General features: G+C 38.1%; 1 protein-coding gene across 5 annotated transcripts in view; it reads left to right on the top strand.

Annotated features, from left to right (window-relative positions):
• The window catches only part of PTPRD (protein tyrosine phosphatase receptor type D), a 1,654,013-nt gene that overhangs the window by 1,587,849 nt on the left and 45,297 nt on the right, over nucleotides 1–20,867 (top strand). For all 5 annotated transcript variants that reach the window (XM_056130610.1, XM_056130612.1, XM_056130611.1 and 2 more), the window contains 2 exons: nucleotides 8,890–9,009; nucleotides 9,514–9,668. In XM_056130610.1, the coding sequence (XP_055986585.1) occupies nucleotides 8,890–9,009; nucleotides 9,514–9,668 (275 nt within the window). The remainder of the gene's footprint in view (nucleotides 1–8,889; nucleotides 9,010–9,513; nucleotides 9,669–20,867) is intronic.

The following is a 20,867-nucleotide window of genomic DNA, read 5'->3' on the forward strand; positions in this document are numbered from 1 at the left end:
CAAATGTATCATGACTACCTTAAGGCAAAGAATTGGAAAACTCTTTCTTTACTAAATGTTGGTGTAAGTGCAAAGACTTGGTCAAAGAGTTGAGCTGGTAATGATTACCCTGTGAGATTAGTTTAGAGAATTAGAATATGGAGATTGACATTTGGCAATGGAACACTTATGACCTGATGTCACACCTCCTTCTATGTCCTCCCAGTCCTGGAATGTCACCTCAGTAAATTTCCCCCAGAGATGGAGACACATTCACATCCTGTGGTTAAGTGCCCATTTTTTAACAAGGAAAAAAAATTCAGAAAAAAATTGGTCATCTATTCTCTTGTTTTCCTATAAATCAGTATCATGAGGTTTTTCTCCAAACATGAGATTTTCTTCCTTTTCAGTTAATAGTTGGCAAAATCCCATTGAAGATTACAAATGACAGTGTTACTGTTTTTGTTGTTATCGGTTTTAGAAGGCCCAAGCTTGGCCAGTGGCAGACTAAATCTTAGCCCCTCTGGTTTATCAAGGTTCGGTAAGTTTAATGGAGAACGAATGTTTTCCAAATGCCAGGTCTGTGTCCTTTTCCAAATAGAACTGGAAGCGCCAAAGGCCTTGAACATTTAATTTCTCAAACTGCAGCCTAAAGTACTGCCTATCTAGGGCAACAGAAACTGTTTTTTTCCTTAAGCAGTTCTAGCAACAGCAGCACAAACGTTGCCTTTGGAGTCTGCATGATGTATGGGATTGTTTTTGAAAAGTGGTGGATACTTAATGTAAATAGGACACTGGCAACAAAAAGAGCGATGCTCCTGTTGGCAACCTAAAGGATGTTTGGGTCCTTATCTAGCACGTTCCACACTCTTGGTTTTCTCTTGTCAGCATCGCGTCAGATAAAAGAGAGGGAAAAAAATTCCAACAATTCTATTCCATTTGTTAGCTCTGGATATTTTGTTTTCCTTATGTCCCTCCCTCAACTCCGTTTTTATAATGCCAGCTACTCTCATTCATATGTGTCAGAAGTCTCATGGCTGAAACAATGAATTGGAGTAGAAGCAGATACAACTCTGATTCTGATGTTTACATGATTCACTCTTACTCTCAACTGTCCGTGTTATGACACTCCAAAGCTGAATTTTATTTATGTCTAAGGTTTGGAGATGTAGCAAGGCTGACCACGGGTCTGCAACAATAAATGTGTGCTTATGTTGAGAATATTGAAATGTGCTGTGATTGTCTGATAGACGAAAATGTCCTTTTAATTGAAACTTGGCCATCAAATGATGTTTGTCAGTGACACAGAATGTGTTTTTGGACCACAAACAGCCACCAGACAAATCAGGACAGACACTATATGGCCAGGGCTGAATCAACTGAAGTCAGGATTTATTGGGGATGTGATGCAAAGTCTAGTGTATTAACCTATGTGGAAATTGCTACATCAAAATGCTGCCTAACCATCACAAAGGATCATGTCATATAGTGTTTTTCTGGTTCCAACTAAGTGGTAGAACCTTGAGACATAGTGATTATCAATGTAATGGAGAAAGTCATTGGGAATGTTTTGTACAACTCTCTATGTGATCTTCTTTTGCAACACATTCTTAGTGCATCCAGGATGCCCTAACAGAAAATCATAGGCCAAGAAGCTTATAAACAAGAGAAATTTTCTCAAAGTTCTGGAGAGTGGAGCATCAAGTTATTAGCATATTCGGGAGAGAGCCTCCTTCTAGGTTTATAGACAAGTTGAAGAAAGCTAGAGGGTGTAGATGCTCTCAAGAGCGTCTGATAACGTACTTAACCCATTCATGGGGCCTCCCAGTCTTACCTAATTGTGGCCTAAAAAATCTAGTATCCTAATACCCTCACAGAAGGAATTAGATTTGAGCATATGAATTTGAGAGTGATATAAACAGGCAGTCTATCACATATACATAAAAAATTAGAAAGGCATTTTAAAAATGAAAGAAATGACTTGTAAACTGAGTTTTAAACAAACCAATAAAAAATTGTATAGTGCACACGTTAGTTAATGTGAAATATTTTTTTAGGATTTTTTTGGTTTATTTACAAAAATGTATTGCTACATTAGTTAAATCTGATATAACTGACTCTTACATTTCAGGTATTTACTTAATTCGAGATCACTGTCACTGTCACTGTCCTCCCGGTGTTCATCAATTTGCTTGAGCGGGCCCCGTAACATTGTGAGACTTGTTACTGTATTTGGCATATCGAATACGTCATGGGGAGCTTGCCAGGCTTTGCGGTGAGGGCGAGGTACTCTCGGTAGCTTGCTGGGCTCTCCAAGAGGGGTGGAGGAATCGAACTTGGCTTGGCGTGTCGGCCACATGCAAAGCAAACACCCTATCCGCTATGCTATGTCTCCAATTGTAGATAGCAAAGATAACACATGAACCAGATTTGCCATTATGGAATATATGTGGTAAAATATTGAGTGTAGAGAATTACACTATTTTTTTCTCTCTTTTTAAAAAATTTTTATTAGTGAAACGCCATGAGGTACAGTTGTAGACTTACAAATTTTTGTGCTTGGATTTCAGTTATACAGTGGTCAAGTACCCATCCATCCACCAGTGCCCATTCTCCACCACCAATGATCCCAGTATCCCTCCCACCCACCCCCATCTTCCCATCCCACCCCACCTCTTTGGCAGGGCATTCCCTTTTGTGCTTTTGTTCTCTCTCCTCTTGGGTGCTGTGGTTTGCAAAAGAGGCATTGAGTGGCAATCATATTCGGTCTGTAGACTACTTTCAGCATGCATCTCCCATCCTGGGAGGATCCTCCCAACACCCTTTACTTGGTGCTCCCTTCTCTATCTGAGCTGCCTTTTCCCCTAGCATGTGCAGCTGGCCTCCAAACCAAGGAGTGAACCTCCTGGAACTTATCAGAATTACACTATTGCTGAAAGGGAACAGTATCATTGAGATGATCTCAGTCCATATTTGGGAAAATTAAGTATTGACTCTTGTCTTAAAATTTTCAATAGAGATGTTATAGCTCATAAACAGACCTGCAGGCTAGAGAGATAATAAAGGGGTTAAGTATTTGCTTTGATTTGGATAACCCCAGTATACTACATAGTGGCTTTTTCTGTCCACTAAAATATATCCAATACTTATCTAAATCTTTCTTGTATTCTCCCTTATGAAATAGTTTTTTTTTCTTTTTTGACTTTTTTGGTCACACCCAGAGATGCACAGGGCTTACTCCTGTCTTTGCATTCAGGAACTACTCCTGGCTGTGCTCAGGGGACCATATGGTATGCTGGGACTCGAACCCAGATCAGTTGAATTCAAGGCAAATGGCCTATCTGCTATGCTATCGCTCCAGCCCCTGAAATAGGTTTTAATAAGTGTACATATATTTCCATATTTCCACGAACAATGATCATTTACATTATCAAACATACTTTCTGTTAGCACAGTTTCAGTCCACTCCTTATCTGCCCAAATTGACTATATATAAATTTTAGCAACTGAGTAGCCAATAAGTATTATTTATTGTCCATTCTCAGTCCATCCTCAGCTAACTAATATCTCCCTGCTCATGCATTTCAGAGTGTCTTGTGGGAAATGCTTTTATTTCAATGATCCTGGGGCCTTCAGGAGTGCTGGTTTGTTACATTTGGAATTCTGATCCTTTGCCATACTGACATGCACAGTGACTCTGCTGAATTGAAATGAGGAGGTTTTGTTCAGAAAGTTTTAGGCAATTTTAAACTAAGTCAACCTAAACCATAGTATAGTTGATTAGAAAGTTGGCTTCCACTTGTTTGGTGCCTACAATTTGCCAGGTGCTTCCAAGATAAGCTATGTGGGAGGAAAATGGAACTAGATGGACTCCATTTCCCTAAAGCACTGTCACTAGTTCTATTGGATTACCTCCTGCATCATACTTCAGATGATAAATTTTGCTTTTGAATACATCTAAATATGTTTTATTATGCCATTGCCTTTTTTTTTAATAGTTTGTCTTGAAAGAAATGACTCAATTCCATAGTATGCACAGTGCACTGGTTAGCCTTTTCCCCCCCCCCATAATTATAGAGGAATTAAAGCTGTAACCTGAAAGTGTTGACTTTATGACAATAAAGAGGAAATCCCTCCCCCCTATTCAACCAGAAATCAAACCTTGGCTTGTGCATTAGCCCAGTGTTGGTTTCCAGCAGAGTGACTGAACAGTTGTTCTAATCCAGGCTAGGTAGCAGGTTCTGCTGCCTCCTTTTCTGCCTCAGAGTTGAATACATTCTTTTCTCACAGCAGATAAGGTCCAGGGAGATGAAGGGAAAATATCTGTTTGCTTGTTTGTCTCAATCTCACAAACACCTATTTGAAGAGGCAGAAGGTAATCATACCTCCATATTTAGTCAATAAGGCTGACATATTGGGGACAGGGTCTGTTCTGGTTTCACTGCAGTGTTCGCTCAGCAGCAAGCGTCTTGCCTTACCCCCAGAGTTCTAAATAAATATCTGCTGGGTTTAATAATACAGTCCCTATTTTTTTTTTCAGATTTAGGTACTATATACGAATGATCACCAAAAATCAAAACCATAATTTGTCTTTGAATACCTCTCTGTGCCAACCATTGGGTTGAGTTATAAGTGCACCATTTTGGAGCCTTACAAAACAGCCCTGCCATGCTAGAGACATTCTTCCCTTTTATACGGACCAAAAGGCTTCTGGGCTTTGGGCCTAGAAATTGAGCTGCAGCTCTCTGGTAAAATCACTCCACTGCCTGTGAATCATTCTTGAAGGCCACTTGCTGTCACTTCAGAAGCAAACAGACAAAGCAAAAATCAGTATTCCTATTCAGTATCTCCTGCCTTCCAGTTCTCATATGCGCGCAAAAGGGGAACATCTGACACTTCCACTCACACACCCAGCGTTATGCATGGAGTGTGACAGGTAGTTCCTGAGCCTCAAAACATCTTCTGAGATTTTTATCCAACCTAAAAATGGTAGGGGAGAGGCTGTTATCAAAGAAAATTTTTCAAGGGAAGAAACTAGAGCTGATTCATTTGCATTTGCTAATTAGGGAAAAAAAGCCATTTCTGTTTTGCTCCCATGTCCATTTTTTTTTCCTCACTGCTCTTCTGACATGCTACTTAATATTAAATTCTTTATTTAATGTACGCTAAAATTAAAATAACTGGAAAAAATAGTTATCAAGAAACCCCAGCCCTTAAATTCAGCCTTCAGGATTCACAGGAAACCTATGCAGACTCTAGAGAATAAGGTTGAGAAAGAAAGTATGGAGCTATTTACTAGTGAAGGGAGAGCTCATTGCTGGAGCAGTTCAGATAAGCTCGGAAAGCTTCTAATCCAGCTTCTGAGACCATATGTGCACACGTACACATATGTTAAGATATTAATTTTTTCATAACCTCCTTTTGTAATGTATTTCCTGAAAGAAAATTGCAATGCTTAAACAAATTTGCTTAAAAACGCTAATGAGACTGAAGAGCTAGTATAGGGGTTAAGGCCTTGCACATGGCACACCGTGATTGGATCCCCAGCACCACACCTGGTGCCCTGAGCACTACCATGAATGAGATTTGAGCAGTGCTATGCATCATCCAAATACCACCCCCCACAAGCTCCTATTTTGCAATTGAATTTGAAATATTTTATATTATTGAGTGGGCACACTGTTGGTGCTCAGGGTTCACTCGTGGCAGGGCTCCTGGGATAATATGTGGTTTGGGGCATCCAATCTAGGTTGACTGTTTGCAAGGTAAGTGTCTACCCATTATGGTCTCTCTCTGGCCCTGAATTTGAAACACTGTGAAACAATAAAATTACACTGCCTTATTATATATGAAAAAAACCTTTTTTTTCTCCTAGCTAGAAAATCACAACATTTACAATATAGTGTTACATTTTATGTAGTTTTGTTTGCATTTTTGAGAGACATACAAACCTAAGGAAGGGATCAGAAAGAGAATGCAGGGGTTAAGGCACATCCTGGGTTTGATCCCCCACATCACAGAGTCCGTAATCAGTCGCAGAAAGCGCAATCCTAGAGGCCTCCTGAGCCTCACTGGGAAGGCCAGAGAATCTGCAATACCCCAGAACCAGAGCAACACCACTACCTAGGGGGCTTGGATTTTAGTAAGTGCTGATGGGTTGGAGCAGAATCACTGAAAGAGTCCCCTAGGCCTCCTCGTAATTCCTGGGAGGTCCAGCCCCAAAATCTGAGTCAATAATGATTGAAGTCGGGGACAGAGTGAAAGACAGCAGGTAGGGCAGTACTTGCATGCAGCTGACTGATTTTATTCCCTGGCATCCCATATGGTTCCTGAAGACCACCAGGAGTAATTCCTGAATACAGAGGCAGGAGTAATCCCTGAGCATTGCTGGATGTGGCCCCACAATAAAAACAAACAAGCAAAAAATAATAATTGAAGTTTATGTAAAGTCAAGTATGAGAACAGTGATTGGAAGTATAAGAATAATTAATATTATTTAAGGTTTTCCTCCATCTTGGGAATAGAGAAGATGCTGTAGGTAGAATTTCTCTAAATTTTGTGGTGGTTTTTGCCCAAAGATCATGTATCAAATGATTTGTGCTTCTTTCCTTCATCTCACTTCACCAAAAGGTCAAAGGCTAAGCAGTTTTCAGATTTGAAATATAATCATGTAGTATTTGGCCCTCCATTGACTTGACCTTAGAGATATTTTTGTTTAGCTGACCTGTAGTTCTTATGCCTATTGCAATATTGCAGTGATATGTTTTCCTCGTGGGACTTGAGCTGTTCATTTTTACTAGGAAGGGTTGGCATAGAGCTAAAATTGTTAAACAGTGAGATTAAGTTGCTCTTGGTCTTTAGAACTAGTCATATTGCTGGCATCTTTTCAAATGGAGTAGTAAAAAGGCCTAATAGTTACTTTGTCTTTTGGCCTGGGACATCAACTTTCTATCTGTCTCATGGTGCTAAACAGTCTTTGGCTTAATTTTTTTGAATTTTTTCATCAGAATTATGACTACTTAAGTCATTTTGTACTCTACATGTTAAGTATATTCATATATAATCTGTATTTTACTTCACTTGTTGGTTTTGAGGGCCACACCTGATGGTGCTTGTGGGTGCTCCTTACTGTACTTAGGGGTTGCTCCTAACATTACTCAGGGAACTGTACTGTGGTGGTGATTAAAACCTCGGTCCCCCCACTCCCGCCATGCAAAGCGTGCACTCAGCCCATTGAGCTGTCTCTCCAGCTCCACACCTTGCGTTTTAATAGATGATCAGATAGCATGCAGTGTAGTTCAACCTACTCATACTTTCCCATATTTTGCTTAAAGGATTGCCTTTTCCTTGTACTATTTTTATTTGAGGCAGAACGTATGATAGATATGAAATCAGAAAGAATATTTTGTACTTCTGGAAAATATGCAAGTATATTTTAATAATTGTATTAAGACAGAAAATTCTCATTTTACTATCACTGACTTTTGCTTGTTTTTCACAAAATAAATGATTTTGTTTGTTGATTATTTCATAAAACAGATGTTTGTTTGGTTGCAGTTGAAATAAAGCCAGGGAATTATATCTTATAAACTCATTTTGTGTGTACACTCGAAGATTTTTCTCCTTTTTCTTGTCTAGGAGATTGTATGGTAGACAAAACTTTCACTTTTCCAAAGGCTCATACATAGGCTCAGTCATTTTAGAAACATATAATGTAAAACATAAAACTACAGTAGTTTTCACAGAATCTTAATAGTTACGTTCAATGTAAAAGCAGATATGTATCTAGTAACATCATTCATAAGCCCCAACATTCTAGTGTCTCTAATAATAATTAATGGCTCATTATCTGTGAGACAATCTAGAGGTTGTAACTTTTCCATCTTTTTTAAGTTAAAAAGTGTGCTTCCTAATATTTTAATACTATTTATAGTATTCGATTTTTTTTACCTAGAAAAATGCACTTTAATTGATTTCATAAAATAATTACTCTCATTATTTCTTTGCACTTAAGGTAGGAAAATATATTTGGATCTATAAAAAAAGGTATAGGATTGTGCCTGATCATTTTTCATTAGGTTTTTTAATGCCCCAAAATATATTCTACAAATCTGAGGCACGATGCAGTCTTGAAATTATTCTTTATTGCACGTTAAACTAATTGATTTGAATACATTTTACATGCCTCTCCTCAATTCCACATAAAAAATTGTAGATTATTCATCTCAAATAAATGAATTATAAATTATTTCAACTTTATACTACTAGAGTATGACCCTCTGGGAATATTTAGGGGGGAAAAAAGTCAGCTTTTTTTCCCCTACACATTACAGATTTAATTTTCTTTGAAAACAAATGCCATTTATCTTGTATTTTAAAAATACCATGTTGTTTATTATACACTAATGTATTTACAAACTATTTCTGCTTTTCTTTAAACAAGCATATTTGCAAATTGTGATAGGCTCAAAATGAAATAGTTTATGCCTCTTAAGTCTTGATGAATGAACACTAACTCTCTCACTATATAGCTCAAATTACTACATGTAATCTTCCTGGTGAGATTTCTAACATCTATCCCAGAACAAATTTGTGTTTTCTTCTAAAGTTCTCCAAAGTTCCAAAAACCTCTCCCCTCTATTTTACTCTGTTACAATCTGCAATATATTTTTCTCCAAGAAAATTGAATCTGTTACTGCTTAGTATTCCTACCAGTTTGAAAAATGTGGTTTATATTGGCATCAGAGCAGTAATTTACATATATTGGGATAACAAGAATGCATGCCAGAAAAAGATCAACAGAAAATGAAATGCAGAAAGAAAGCTGTTTTCCTTCCGCAGCAACTCGGAGTAAAGTTAATAGAGAAATTGATGAGCATCTGCCCTGAATCCATCACTTGCTTCTTCCAGGTAAAGTGTGACCAGTATTGGCCCAGTAGAGGCACAGAAACCCATGGGCTGGTCCAAGTGACACTGCTGGACACCGTAGAGCTGGCTACATACTGTGTTCGAACATTTGCACTTTACAAGGTTTGCCTTTTCGTTTTTTTCCTCTCTCTTTACCCTTTCTGTTATTGAAAGAAAGCTGCCTCTGAGAAATCAAATATCTTAAGGCTTTTCTTAAATCTTGATTGTATTGGCAACAGTGAAGAATGAAATAATTCTTCCATTATCGCTCAGCAGTTCTTCTCCTTGTCTGGAAATTTATCAGTAAATATGGAACTGTTGCTCTGGACGAAAGTTTTGGCACATGAAGAATAGATGAAGAAATTTTTCCCAGAAAATATAGCAGAAGTACTCCTGATACTTATCCCTGCAAACTATAATGTTCTGCACCTAGGAATTTTATCTTCTTGAGCAAATATTTGTTGTGTACAAGTAGCTGGCGGTTTGTATCTTGGAAGAATGTGTCTTCCTCAAAGATATGAGGTGCAAGGGAGAATTAAGGTTGCACATTTTCTTGTTACTTTTTCGCATCATTATCCACCTCTCCAGTCTCAGACCAGGATCTCATCCGGTGTTCCTCCTTCGCAGAATGGTTCGAGTGAGAAGAGAGAAGTGAGACAATTCCAGTTCACCGCCTGGCCTGATCATGGTGTCCCGGAGCATCCGACCCCTTTTCTAGCATTCTTACGAAGAGTAAAAACCTGTAACCCCCCTGATGCGGGCCCCATGGTTGTGCACTGCAGGTAAGGGGAGCATCTGCTGCTCTGACACATACACATAGAAAAGTTGAATTGTTTTTCTTCAGACACTCTTTCCAATTTGTTAATATTCTGAAATAGTCAAGTCTCTAAATAATGTGGATATGTGGGTAATGAACCTGTGTTTTCTCATTTTTTTACGAATGATAGTGTTACATGACTGACTGTTTTTAAACTTAATTCTGACCCACATCTATATCAGATTATACAATATGTAAGTATGCATATGTTTCTTTCACGATGACATGACATCTAATTAGATTACATTAATATTTAGTACTATATAAGTGCACATTACTGAATTATAACTTGAGTAATTATATTTTAGCATAGCTAATCATCTATCACAAACCAAATATGTCATAATTGCACGACTTTCTCATCCCATATTATGTATGCAGTTATATAATATAATAGAGTGTTCGAAAAATGTTTTTACTGGGCCTGGAGAAATAGAACAGTGAGCATTGCACTTGTGTTGCATGTAACTAACCTAAATTTAATCCTGGGAACCCCATATGATCCTCTCATTTTGCCAGGAGCGAACCCTGTGTACAGAGCCTAGAGTAAGTCCTGAACATTTCTAGGTTTGGCCACAAAACCAAACTATTGTTTTTATTTTGTTGATTTCTTTATTTTGGCATTCGTGGCCTTTTTTAAGCCATGTTATCTCTGTTCTCAGGGTTCACTCCCAACAGTACTCAAGGGAACATGCCCTACCCAGAATCTAATGGGGGGCAAGAGGGAAATGTGTAAAACATGTAATATCTCTATATTATCTCTTGGGCTTCCAAAAATCTGTTTTTTACAAAAAAGAAAAGGGCAATACATAAATCAGAATAAAACCAATATTGTTTACTTCATATATGATGCTTTATGAGGTAAACATATGTAGCATAGGTTTTGTTAGACAAAAACCTGACAAATGCCAAAGAAGCTAATACATTTATTTTTCCAACAAACTTTTCCCAACAAGAACTAATAATAGTATCTTGTATTTATAAAGTAGTGTAAAAATTTCAAAGCGTACCCCCAGACTTTATTTGGCTGAATGTTATTAACTATATGCCTAGTCCAGAGATGAAAACCCAACAGGTTTACAGGGCTTGGTTCAAGTACCGATGGCTACAACAATAGAGACACTATTAGATTCATGTCTAATAGTCACCTTGGTCTTCTGCCTCTTAAAACGAGACGAGGACCTTTGCGAATCTGCCACACATTGCATTTGCATGCATATGAAACACTGGAAATTTGTTTTATTTATTCGAAAAATGCTTTGACATGGTAAAACAGATTTCTGGTCTCCTCTGCTGGTTGATGTGGTGGGCACTGGTTTGATGGTCCACTTACAGTAAGTCCTCGCTTATATCACATATAGGTTCTCGGAAACTGCCTCTTTAGTCAAAAAAAGAAAAATATGGAAACAGTTTCTTAAATAACATTATTTTTATTCAATATGAGGCAAGATGTTTTTCTCATCAATAATATAAGGATTTTACATAAAATTAATTTTAGAGCCTGCTGTACTGTTATACATTCTTCTTTGCAGAACTCAAAGTATCCTCGCGCCTGGGTTTGGGTGCTCTTGCTTAGTTATTATCTCAATTTGATTATGAAGATCATTCATGAAATGTATTTTTGGTGAAGTATGGCCACTGAAGAACAAGATAGAAAACAGAATTCCCTGAAGAAATACTGGTCTTATGTGCCTAATGGCATATATGCCGCTCACACTGACATATAAGCATATACCACTATAGATACAGATGAGTACAAACATACATGTATATAGATGTGTAGATATTATTAGATATTGTATATTGTATTTTTCATTCATTCATTCATCATCCTGTTATTCGTCGATTGCCTCGAGCAGGCCCCAGTAACGTGTCTTTCATCCTAGCCCTGAGATTATATTCAAGGCTCTTTAGGAGAATGAGACCCATCATTGTTACTGGTATTTGGCATATTTGGTACGCCACGGGGAGTTTGCCAGACTCTGCCCTGTGGGCAGGCTACATTTGATAGCCTGCAAGTTTGTCCAAAGTAGGAATGAGATAATAAGATGTCATAAAAAGATGTCCTGATAAGATGTCGCACAGCCTCGAATGCGGCCGCGCGGTTCCGTGAGCTGGATTTTATAGTCTCTGAGTCTTGGCCGTTGATGGGATTACATGGCGCCAGGAAGCCAGTTGGTGGGTGTGACCCCCGCCTACTGGAATTTGGAGGATCTGGGTGGAGGATGCTCGACTCCAATTCGAGTAGGCTTGGAGATCTCGGCCCTGGAACCCACGTGGCTTTGTCCCTCTGCCAGTACCTTCATGTGTGCGGAGAGTGGTCTCGGCATGGTGGTGGCTGGTCCTGGAGGTCTTCCGCTGCCGGAGCCCTGGTCGGGGCGGGGAGGAAAGCTCAACCCGCTCCCCTCCAAGGGACCCCGGCGAGGAACAGCCAGGCGCAGGGGCAGGATACTGCACTGGTCTCGTCCGGGAGCTGGATTTTATATTGTATATTAGATATTATATATCTAATAAGGACAAAAATTAGGAAAACTAAAATATTTTAACTGAAAAAAATGGATTGAGCTATTTTAATGCATGTTGAAATGTAGCATGTTCCCTCTCTCAAAATCTACTTCCCAGCACTGATAAATAAGAGACCTTAAAGAACTAGGAAAGATAATTTTAAAATCCATCTGCTTCTCTTGATAATAAGTAAGGTATAGACATTATTCTATGGTACTTGACAAGTGGAAAACAGATTGTAAGCAGGTAGGTAGGATATATGTTTATGCTGCCATGTTTTTTATTTATTTACTTCTTTTTTGGCTTTTTGGGTTGGTCACACCCAGTGATATGTCACTCCTGGCTCTGCAATTAGGAATTACTCATGGCAGTTCTCAGGGACCATACGGGATGCCAGGGATTGAACCCAGGTCAGCCACATGCGAGGCAAAGGCCCTACCTGCTGTACTGTCACTCCAACACCTGTCATATTTTTTAAAACAACACATGCTGTCTACCACATAAAATCTCTCTTTGTCTCTGTCTCTCTGTCTCTGTCTTTCTCTTTCATACACACACATGCACTCACACACACACACACACACACACACCACACACACACACTCTTATGTGTAAGCCACCTGGACTCACCTTAGAGAGAGATGATTCGGAAGAAATGAGGAAATAAAGATGAATGTGCAAAGCTAATAGCTCCTGACGTTTGGAAGTGCTATGCCTAGGGCTCCGGAGAAACTGTGTATTGAAACAAACAACAGAAGAGTAAATACATTGGTGGAAGAAATTTGTTAGCAACTTTGAAAAAAATGAGAAAAAGATGCATTATAAACTGAGCTTTAGATTTAAGCGTTTCCCTTTAAGTATTCTTGTGCGTCAGGCTAGAAATCTTGGCTATCATTATGAAAGGTTATATCCCCATCATCGGCATCCAAACGGTTGTGAATCCTTGACTTGGCTAACATGTATACTAAGACTTGAGAGCATCCTTTTTTTAGACAGAGCAGCTCAATAATCATTCCTGACAACAACTGCTTGTGTGGTATCCCAAAGAGGCTAGTTTAAATTTATCTCTAAACAGAATGAAACTATGCAGAAAGCCACAGCAGCCAAGTCATAAATGGGCACTGATCACAGTTACCATGATCATGTTGCAAATAATCACAGAAAATATTCTGGAGCATAAATGTGATATTTTATGTTTTGATTGCTCTTATAACGTCTGTGAATTTTTCTTTTCTGACACGCAAAGGTAGTGACAAATTCAAACTAAATCCAAGTTTTCTGCCAAACCGCTCTATGGAAAAGGAGTTTTCTCTAAAAAAAAAAATATATATATATATATATATATAAAATAAAAGCTTTATTGAGGTAGAATTCACATGCCAGAAAATTCACATGCCAAAAAATCAGAAGATGTTTAGTGCAGTCCTTTCTAGTGTATTTTACAGAGTTGTGCAGCATTGCTGCTATCTAATCTAGAATATTTTTATTATTCCAAGTAAGTTTCTACTTAATGTGACCATTTGCAGAGAGTCTTCATTTCCTATCACCCCCAGTTTTCATTAGTCACAAATCTACTTTCTTTCTCCGTGTTTTTATATTGATTTGAGGCCACACCCAGCAGGATGTGCTTAGGAGCCAAAGCTGGCAGTGAATAAGATGCTGGGATGTAAACCAGGGTCCTCGCCACAGCCTAGTGCTAGACGAGTGTCTTAACCTTTGTACCATCTCTACAGCCCCAATTCCCTTTCTGTCCCAGTGAGTTGGCTTATTCTGTACCTGTGTATAATCACACAGACTTCTTTCTTAAGCATAACCTTTTCAAAGCTCACACATGTAGCATGTGCAGTGTTTTTTTTTTTTATATTGTCAAATAATAGTCCACTACACAAATATTTCACAATTTGTTTTTCAATTCATGAATCTGTCAACAAAAAGGGGAGGAAATCTGATCAAAATGGGGGGGGAACATAAGGATTGGAAAAAGAGAAAATTCTTATTTTCCCAGTAGTTGCATATAGTAATTGTCAAGACTCACATGAGCCTGTATGAATATAATAAGTTGTGCAATCAATATTTAGAGTTTTGAATGTTGCCCAGTATTATTAGCATAGACCAAACCTCAGACGGATGGGAAATTTATATCCTTATCCTACTGTCAGTTTTTACTAATAATCTCAACGTTGAATGCAGATTTTGAAGAAAATGAATCTTCTTAAACTTTTTCCACTCACTACTAACTCTCTTCAACCAAGAAAACGCTTTTAATAAGCTGGGTACTGCCAGAAATAGCTCAGATATGTTATGTATTTGAGTTTGACTAATTTGGGGTCATTTGCATTCAGAAAACTTATTGTTGCCAACTTATTTTGCAGTTCCCGTACTCAGTTATGGGACCTCAAGTGAGGCAGTTAAGCCACAGAGTAAAGAGCTAACATAAATGTTGGCTTGTTTAACTTGTTGGCTGTGTGTCTTGGGCTTATTATTCTCGGCTAGTCTCTGATTCACCTAAAAATGGGGACATTTCCAGAATCATACATTCCTAGTTATCAGAATTTGATGAAAATTGAATGAAATTATATGAAAGTATATGAATAAAGCATAAAAAAGTACATAGCATTCGTTAGAAGTGTACAATAATATTAAACTTTGGGTATATGAAAAAAAGATACTGTTGGAGATAGAAGTTAATGCTATAGTTTTGATGGCCTCAATATTAAGTTTGAACTTTTAATCATTGTGTTCATGCTGTTTTATAGTCTCCCCCTTCAGCTTTGTTCTGTCAGCCACCTTCCACTACTTACATGTTCACATGTGTCCATCTCTAGTTCACAGCAGAAAATATTGAACAACTCTAGAACTGCCCCTATCCCCTCTGTACCTGATGCTCTTGTTTCATAATCCTGCTCAACTGGTTCTTCCAACCCCATATGGCAAATATGACCTCAGATGATTTTGTATTATTGATAAGTCTATTTTTGTTTAATTTGAACTGTCTTAAGTTAAGAAAACACACTACTCAGTTTTTCAAACTATCTGTTTCTGTATTATTTTACCCACAAGTCAATTCTCTTTATAGAAATTGTTCTTTCTTTAAAATTTTTTTAAATATATAATTTTTATATATTGCCTGGCAAGCTACCCCGGACGTATTCGATTTGCCAAACACAGTAACAACAAGTCTCACAATGGAGACGTTACTGGGCCCACTCAAGCAAATCGATGAAAAATGGGAGGACAGTGCTACAGTGCTATTGAAACAGTTCATATGCCAATTTCCCAGTTGAAATAATTCAGTTTCATCATATAAATGCACATTTGTGCAACCATTACAACAGTAAATTTTTATAATATTGTGATTAACTAAAATGAAGTCCCATATCCATATCATTCCTGTCTATTTCCATCCATTCTTATCTTCCCACTAATCCCCATTTCTTAATAACTATTAATCCAATTTCCATCTTCATTCTTTTACCTCTCCAGATATTTTGCATAAATAGAAGCATACCTTACATCATCTTTTAGAATGGTTTCTTTTGCATTACCGTGTTTTCAAGCTTTACGCTTATTATTTTATGGATTCGCCATTCCTTTTTATTATCAACTAATAATCTTATATAGATATGTAAAAATTATCTATCCATTCATCAATTCATTGGCATTTTAATTGTCTTCCTTGAGGACTGTTATTAACAATACTCCCAAGAATGTTTTTGTTCACTTTTTATTTGGACATGTGCTTTCATTTGTCTTGATTTTATATCTATGCATCAGAATGGGCTAGAGATTTGGTAGGTCAGTGTCCAGCATTCATAAGAATTTTCAGATATCTTGATTGGTTCTTTAGGGCCACATCTGACAATGCTCAGGGATTATTCCTTGCTCTGTGCTCCAGAATTAGTCCTGGCAATGTTCAGGAACCATATAGGATTCCGGGAATCGAACCCAGGTTGGCTGCATGCAAGACAAACACCGTACTACTGTACTGTCTCTCCGGCCCTATAACTTCCAGATATTTTTAAGTGGCTTTATCATTTTATATGTTGTGAATAATGTATGAGGATTGCATTTTCTCTAAATTCTTGCCAGTACTTGTTATTGTCAATTGTGTTGATTATAGCATTTGAAATGTGCCTCTTTAGAGCAATAAATCTTTTTAGTTTTGATTCGCATTGTCCCAATGATTGATGATGTTGAATATCTTTTAATATGCTCATTAGCCACTTTATATATTTTTTTTGGCAAAGTATTAAAAATCTGTTTTCTGTTTTTCAACTAAATTGTTTATTTTGTATTATGGAGTTGTAGGAGTACTTCTGGCGATAAGTCGTCTCTCAGATTTATGATTTGCAAGTACTTTCTTCCAATCTGTGCATTATGTTTTAATTTTCTTGTTATGTCCTTGGCAATGCAAAAGTTTAAAAAAATTCAGGGAGGGATGGGGAAATCCCTCCCAGATCCCTCCTCAGGAGTTTCATGGATGCCACTGGTTATTCTCAGCTAACCAGGCCACTGGTTCAGCACAAAGGCCTAAGGGTCAGGACAGCCCAGGGATCCCTCGGCTACCTGGGCAGTTCTGGGGACCTCCAGGGTTGCACTTGGCAATGCACAGGGGATCATATGATAACTGTGAGTCAAAACCATCACAGGCTTCTGCCCTAAAGTGCAGTGCTATCTTCATGACCCCAGTTTAAAATTTATTTTGTTGTTAAGAATTCACTGTTGAAGGTTAATTTATGAACTTAGTTGTCTTACAATAATAATACATTTATATACCATACAAAACATTTCACCATAAGTCTAATTTCCATGTACTTTTTGGAATTTTTTCAGATTTTTTAGTGCTATGTCATTGCCTATGAACCCGTGCTGTACAGTTCATCCCTGTAACTTATTTATTTTGTAACTAGAAATATTTACTTAGTCACCCTCACCAATCCACCTTCACTCCTTTACAACCATCTTTATCCCATATGTTTTCTTTTAGTTTGTTTGATTTGGGTCATACCTGGTGATGTCCAGGGTTCATACCTGGCACTGTGCTCAGGGATCACTTCTGGTTGGGCTCAGGAAACCATATAGGATGCTGTAGATCAAATCAAAGTCTTCTTCATGCAAGTGTCCACCCCATTGTACTATTGCTCTGGTCCAAGCCACCTACTTTCTATCCCATTCCTGCACATCAAATTTGTTCCCTGTATCTATGAGTTGCATATTGTTTATTTGCTTGATTTGTTTAGATTCTACTTATAAGTGAAATTCTATGGTATTTATCTTTCTTTGTCTGATTGTTCCCAGGGATCACTCCTGACTATTCTGGGGTGAGGGTGGGGTGCAGTGCCCGGGGCTTACTGTACACTCTGTACTCATGGATCACTATTTATGGTGCTGCGGGACTGTGTGTAATACCCAACATTGAATCAGGGTCAGCAATATGCAAGGTAAATGTCTTACCCTGTGTACTATCTTTCCAGCTACTTGACTCCTTTCACTTAGCATAACTCTGTGAACATCCACCCATGTTATAGAAAATGACAAGGTTTCAGTCTTTTTTTGATTTTATGGTGCTTTCTTTTGGACATATATCTCATCTTCATTCATTTATTTGTGGATACATTGTTTCTATACCTTGACAATAAGTATAGTAAAATTATTATAAATAGAATAATAAGAATAGAGACTCATATCTTTGAATATCAAGCTATTTTATTGTATTTTTATAAATTGCCACAGAACATCTGTGGCAAAGTTTCAGGGCTCCTGAAGGTGGGCTGGTGGAGTCAGTAGAAGGACACAAACACTCTCAGATGTTAGAGGAGGTCTAAAGGTCTCTCTGCTCTATTCAATTTTAGTGTCCGTATGTATATGTTCATTTTCTTGATATGCATCTAACTGATGACTTCATTACAGCAGGAAATTAGGCAAGAAACTTTCTATCTCGTTTAATCATCATCCCGAACTTGGCCCCAACAGTTATGGTCATACAGTTTTTTAAAAATACAAACTGTGCAAGTACAATATTCAAGGTTCAAAACATACAGCTTGGAGAAAAAGGCAGCTCAGATAGAGAAGGGAACACCAAGTAAAGTGTGGTTGGAGGAACCACTTGGGATGGGAGATGCGTGCTGAAAGTAGACTGTAGATGGAACACGGTGGCCACTCAATGCCTCAGCACCCAAAAGGAGAGATAGAACTAAAGGGAATTTTCTGCCACAGAGGTGGGGTGGGGGGATTGGGTGGGGGGTGGGATACTGGGATTATTGGTGGTAGAGAATGGGCACTAGTAGGGATATGGGTACTCGAGCATTCAATGACTGAAACGCAAGCATGAAAGTTTGCAAGTCTGTAACTGTATCTCACAGTGATTCACTAATAAAAAATTTAAAAAAAACATACAACTCATCATCTGCATCTTGATCACTTGATCACTTGACATCCCGTTACTCATCGATTTGCTCAAGCTGGCGCAAGTAATGTCTCCATTCATCCCTGTTGTGTGCCAGTGTAGCCCAATGCCGTTTGCTTGTTCTAGGAACACAAAGAACCTCAAACCAATCGTTCAGGGTCTTGACGAAGAAGTCTGACCATCTCATAGGTGGGCAGCCACACGATCTTTTGATGTCCTGTGGAATCCAGTCAGTAATGACTCTAGTCCAGCGGTCATTTCCAAATCTCATTATGTGTCCAGCCCATCTGATTTTCAATGCCTTGGCAAACAAGACAGCGTCCCTGATTCTTGAGAATTGACGGAGGTTGGAACTCTGGATTCTTTCTCTCATTTGAGTGGAGTGTAATACTCCAAGCATAGCTCTTTTAATTTCTCTTTGAGAGACCCAAATAGTGTTCTCATCCTGTTTTTGTAGGGCTCAGGTCTCTGAGGCATATGTTAATGCAGGAAGAACAGTGGAATGGAAGAGATGTGCCCAGAGCCCCAGTTTCTTTGTCCTCTTAGTTATTTCTTCAATGCTCTTGAAGGCGTTCCAAGCCTCTCTCTGCCTCCTGCACAACTCAGGTGCCAGGTCATTCGTCATGTTGACTTCTCGACCTAGGTACATATAACTGTTGCATTCGAAAATGTTTATCCTATTGAGAGCGAACGGAACGTCAGGAATGGGACATTTTCTCATAAACATTGTCTTTGTGAGATTCAGCTGTAGTCCAAACTTCCCACACTCACAGTCGAAGTCCTAACTTGGACCTCATGTAGGGCTTTTTCTGTTTCTACTTTATCTTTTGTATTTAAATTGCTTAATATATTTGGGGTTTCTTTGTATCTATTAGCTTACATTATGTAAGCCATTCATAAATTTCCTTACTTACTAGTTATCTTCTGAGTGGACCTTGTCACACTGCAGTGCTGGTATATATAGCAATAAATATAGAAATGGAATTGCTGAATAATATGCTATGTGATTATGTTTCTAACTTATAAAAGAACTCCACACTATTTTTCATAGTGGATTTACCAAATTTTATGTTCATTACAACTCTTGCTAAAGGTACATGAGGAGAGTTCTTTTTTTTAAAATGTTCTTGCCAACACTTGTTATTTCTCAACTTTTTTTTGTCACCATCTTTCTATAGATTTAAGGTGATAGATCATTATGGATACAGTTTTCATTTCTCTAATGAGGAGTGGTACTTTACATTATCTCATATGCCTGTTAATGAACGTTTACTCGAAACTGTGGAGAAGCCTTTTAAGATCATTCTCCACTTTTCCCACAAAAAGACTCAAACGCTCATGTCTGAACTCTATTAAAATAGGCTCACAGTTGGTCTATGTACTATATACATGCAGAGCACATATGCCTTGAAATCTTAGAGGGTCTTGATAGGCATAACGCACATCTGTTCCTCACTCTTATATGATAGTAGGTTCAGGCTAATTGCTTGAAGTCACTCAAACCACATATGGTATTTTAGGAAATTTTACAGTAACAGCAATATAATTCAAGACTAGACTGACATTTGTCTTTATTTTTTTAAATTAAAAGAATACATTTCTGTGTCATTATTGGGATAATTTCCATAAATATGTGGCTATTTTTCGTTATCCTTTTATTTAATAAACTTACTTTTCCATGATTTTATGTCCTTTTCCATTTCCCTCCAACCCATGACTAAAAATACATAGCTCCTTAACTTGGTTTTTCACCTTAGCAAGAGTTCAATCAGCAGCATCTGGAGATATTTCACCTCAAGTGGAAAGGCCTTATAATGTTTCTATATGTGTTGCTGTTCTTCCTATACCACCAACAAGGTAGGAACATTATTCACCCACATAAATTTCACATCCACAGCCCCCTGCCCCCCTCACCCCCACTCCCACTGCACACTAGGCTAATATCAGCTTCCTTGCTTGAACTCAAATCACTAGTGGTGACAAAGCAATTATTTTTCAGATTACCTCCCTATATACCAAGCAGTTTCTCTGATGTTTAGATCACATCTTGGTCCTCAGCTCCTTGTTGTTTTGTTTATCTTTAGGGGTTGGGGAACAGGGAGCAGCGGGGTGCATCTGGCTATACCCAGCAGTGCTTAAAAGGATTTTTCCTAGCTTCATACTTAGTAGTCATCATTGGCAACTTCTTCTTTAACCTTCTTCAGCCTTTTCACTAAAGGCCTTAGCCTCATGATCTGGTCAGAAAGAGCTGTT

This window comes from Sorex fumeus, unplaced genomic scaffold, assembly GCF_029834395.1.
Source record: "Sorex fumeus unplaced genomic scaffold, SorFum_2.1 ptg000079l, whole genome shotgun sequence".
Taxonomy (NCBI): domain Eukaryota; kingdom Metazoa; phylum Chordata; class Mammalia; order Eulipotyphla; family Soricidae; genus Sorex; species Sorex fumeus.